Source organism: Bombus fervidus, chromosome 12 (assembly GCF_041682495.2).
Source record: "Bombus fervidus isolate BK054 chromosome 12, iyBomFerv1, whole genome shotgun sequence".
NCBI classification, from domain to species: Eukaryota; Metazoa; Arthropoda; class Insecta; order Hymenoptera; family Apidae; genus Bombus; species Bombus fervidus.
The window spans coordinates 8,701,503-8,705,392 of record NC_091528.1 but is presented as its reverse complement, the minus strand read 5'-3'; the positions used below and the strand labels follow the sequence as shown (position 1 = coordinate 8,705,392).

General features: G+C 34.1%; 2 protein-coding genes across 7 annotated transcripts in view; one reads left to right on the top strand and one right to left on the bottom strand.

Moving 5' to 3' along the window:
• Positions 1-14: 14 nt before the first annotated feature.
• Positions 15-2,352, bottom strand: LOC139992906 (protein LSM12). Its single transcript, XM_072014209.1, has 4 exons — positions 2,185-2,352; positions 1,280-1,656; positions 1,138-1,214; positions 15-1,074 (listed from the first exon to the last, which is right to left on the bottom strand). Exons 1-4 carry the CDS (start codon positions 2,303-2,305, stop codon positions 1,047-1,049), a joined length of 603 nt encoding a protein of 200 aa, XP_071870310.1. The 5' UTR covers positions 2,306-2,352; the 3' UTR covers positions 15-1,046.
• Positions 2,353-3,042: 690 nt separating this feature from the next.
• The window catches only part of LOC139992904 (QRFP-like peptide receptor), a 76,810-nt gene continuing 75,962 nt past the window's right edge, over positions 3,043-3,890 (top strand). For 2 of the 6 annotated variants that reach the window (XM_072014204.1, XM_072014206.1), the window contains exon 1: positions 3,044-3,384. The gene's annotated coding sequence lies outside the window, so the exon portion shown is untranslated. Of the gene's footprint in view, positions 3,385-3,890 lie in introns of all 6 variants that reach the window. The other 4 variants (XM_072014207.1, XM_072014205.1, XM_072014202.1 and 1 more) reach the window with 3 other exon arrangements.

Below are 3,890 nucleotides of genomic sequence, written 5' to 3'. Positions count from 1 at the left end.
TAAAACGTTAATAATAGAATTTATATTACATTTATTTGTGTCTTTTTATGTAATTAATTTTTATCATCTTTCTTTTCTTGTGTCTTTCCGCGTTCAAAAGGTAAAGGGCACGAGACGAGTTCTATATTTTATCATTGCAAACGAAATTACCTGTAAATATATCGTTACAGGTATAGGTTGCCCTTGCACAAACCAAGTTTGATGTCTTCATTTAAATAACAATTTTATGGCTTGCTTTATGCAAGGGGATATCCATTTTCAGCTTACAATGTCACGTCGCGATCGAATACGTCTCGTGCCGACGCAGGCGCGATGAATTGCAACGAATTGCGACGATCATGTTTTTTTTCTCTTCGTTTGTTTGTTTACAAATTCCAAGAGATCGACAGTACTATAATGAGCGATTAAAAAGAAATGATATTACAATCAGCGAGTGAACGTAAAATTTGAATCAGTATTGAAGTCGGATGTTTCGCGTATGAAAATTTTCGTTGATCGTTTGTTACTTTTCCACTTGTGGTGTAGTAGTTAAAAATATATTGAACCGTTTCATACGGACTTAAATTATACCACGTCGATCGATTTGTATTTTTAAAAAAGTTGATATTCACATGGCAACCGAATTATGTTACCATCATGTACATCAATAATCTGTAAACAACTATTAAACGTATTTTATAACAATGTTAAACTAAACTAAAACACACCTGCATCAGAGCACATGTAATTCCAGCAGAATCTAAAGTTGTATGGCAGCTTGTTAGATACAATAAACAGCATTCTTCGTCAAAGATCATGCTCTTTACTAAAAAGTTTAGTATGGTGTGTTTTATTGATTTTGAAAATGCTGCTCATACGATATTATCAAAACATTTGATACTCGTTTAAAATTTCGATAATCAATTCACATTTGATTCCTGTGAAGTGCGTTTTCATTCAAATAAATTTGAACTTAATCTGTGATGCTGGTTCTCTTGATAGGCTTATGTAGTAGTTTTGCAGTGACTTTTTCCCTTAATTTCTTAGAATCTTGTTATCGTCATTTCCTACTTTTCCTCAAAGACTGGAACTTCTGTGAAAGCATAGTAGCTTTATTTCTGATATAGGGCCTTTTTGAAATTTTATTGCATCGTATCTCCTTTTTGCTTCTGTTGCTGTTGTTCCCACTGTTGTGCCTGTTGCGACGCTTCCGTATCTTTAATATGTTTTTCAACCTGTAGAATTGAAAACCATGCAGGTTATAGCAAATTGTCATATTCTGCTTTTTTAAAACACTTACCACTTTCTTTACATGTTTATATGCTCCAGATTCAATATTTCCATGAACATTGTCAACTTTATATGGTGGTCTGATTGTGACATTGTTAAATACAACAATATTTGCTCCATTCCACGTAATTTCTGGGATAGTTTTTGATATAGTACTGAAGAGTTTTTGTCCCTCTGGAGATACTCCGGCCTGCAGAGCCATTACCAGTTTTTTCTTCTCTTCAATTTGATTACGTACTCTTCTGTTCAGCTTTTGTAAATTAAGGCTTTGTGGTGGCTCGCTAGTGGTAGGGCTAACTTCCCGCTTTACTTGGACCTCTGATACCAAGGATAAATTTACTATGTGTACATCGTTTAATGTTGGTGTTCCGCTGGATGACGGACATTCTGGTAGGCGTCAGTTAAGGAATTATTGTTACCACAAAATGTGTAAATTAAACATAGTATTAATATATTCCATTCATACGGTCACCTGGCTACAAAATAAATTCTCAGGTTATAAGCATGGTTTTCTAACATTTCCCATAATACTAAAAATATTTTTATTTCTAAATCATGAAGAGAAATGAAAGTGAAAGTTTCCGTGTGAAACGTGAAAATACGTTAAAGAACATATAAGCAGAGCAATAAAAAGCAACGGAAAATCCAGCATGGTTGATTGAATGACGAAACTAACCTGACTTCGTGTAGTTGGTTAGATGATGATCAAATAATTGACAAGCGGTATTGCACGTTTCCCGTGTGAAAACGCGATACGTACCTCAGTGGTCGTTTGTTAAAATTCACAAAACCTATCATAGATAGCTCGAAAGTTATTTACACTGCGGCAATGTTAAACGAGCGACGGATGAGCTCTGCATACATGTAGTTTATGGGAAGAATGTTACTTTAAGCGAATTTATGAAAAAAGGATACTTAGGATTAGCATTTTAGTTTGTGGATCGAATGCTAACACCTCGCCTTCGATCTCCTCCTTGTAACAGGTTTTACAGGCCACCGTACTCCCGATGCTGAAACAATCGTTGGCGCCGGCCATTTTTCACTACGAACTTAGAACCGCGGACTCCCTATCGCCATCTGTTCTGATTTCAAATGTCCCTCGAAATTTGTATCACTTGCACCATTTCCACTCTGGCCACCGATCTGAATCCTTCTAAGGAGAAAATAATCTTATTTCAAAACAAAAGAGACGTGTTGTTAATTTATTGTCAAATAAAAGTTTAGCGCAGTGATAAAAAACCAGGTGAGAAGTTTTACAACAGTAGTTTGCTTTTTTAAGAACGCATGATTAAGATTAGAATCCCGCTATTGCATTATAAACCCTTCTTGTCAATGTTCTTTGACGAATTTTTCCTTTGAAGTGAATTTTGAAAAGGATATATTAGGTAAAAAATATAAAAGGTAAAAAATGAAGTAGGAACGAAAGTATTTGTTTTTCGAAATTATATTTTCCCAAAACCGTATCAAGTTCGGAGGTAGTTTGATAACATAGTAGCATTGTAGGGTTATTTATATTCTTAGCTTAATAATGTCGTATATAACACTACTAAAATTTTACAATTATCGTTTCTTTAACTATTTATTTCATAGAATCTTATATCATGTAATAATCAGATACATTTAGTAAAGCAGTTGATAATAAACGATTTCGAATTTCATTATTACAATGACAATTGCAATTTAGATGGTCGATCTTTCGATAATTTAAAGAATCATCGTAAAGACAATCGTTATTTTCGAATATTAATGTTCTTTATTTGTTCATTTCTCTTTTGTTAATTTCAGATCACACGAGGCTTGGTTCGAGTGTTACGAAAAGCATCGGCTGTCTTCGTTCGGCGTTCGTAAGCTTTCGCTTTCGTTCGGGGTAAGTCGGGTTGGCGGGTAGTTTCGTGGTCGCACTCGCGTGGTTTCGTCCGGCTTTCAGTTTATAGATACCGCTCTGTGAAGAAGCATCGTGGCGTGATTGTCATCGAATTTCGAACTTTCTTTCGTGATTCTTGAACAGTCAGCGACAGGAATTTAGTAAGTGATTTCAAGCTGTGACAAGCAGACAACGTTGTGCAGTATGACAACAAAGCGTCGTGCAGTTATTTTCTCCGCTATTTTACCAAGGTACTTTCTAAAGTAAACGAACCATTTTTGATTATATTAAATAATCAGATCATTTAATTTAAACATTAACTATTAAAGTTCATATCATAACTTGTTACTGATGATTGGGGTTAGGTTTTTTACACATTTGTAGGAAATATAAAGGTGTAGAATTGCACAGATTGTACATAGAAAATATTCAACGTATAGTGCATTCTATAATACTTGATAAGTGAATAAATTTTCAAACGAGAATCTACTTTTTTTAATTATATCATCAAAAATACGAATTGATAGAAAAACGTCACTTTATTGATAATTTATTGGTAACCATTATTGGCTGTTTACCATGTAGTCTATGTAATTTCGCAGTTTTTCAGCTTGAAAGATTTCTATTCCGAAAACTATCATGTAACATGTTCACGAAAATATTTTACCGTTTTATCGAAGATGGAGTCACTTTTAACGAAGTTTAATTTCTTACATAGTGTGATATCTGTCGATTGACTTTTATGGCGTGAAAGCTT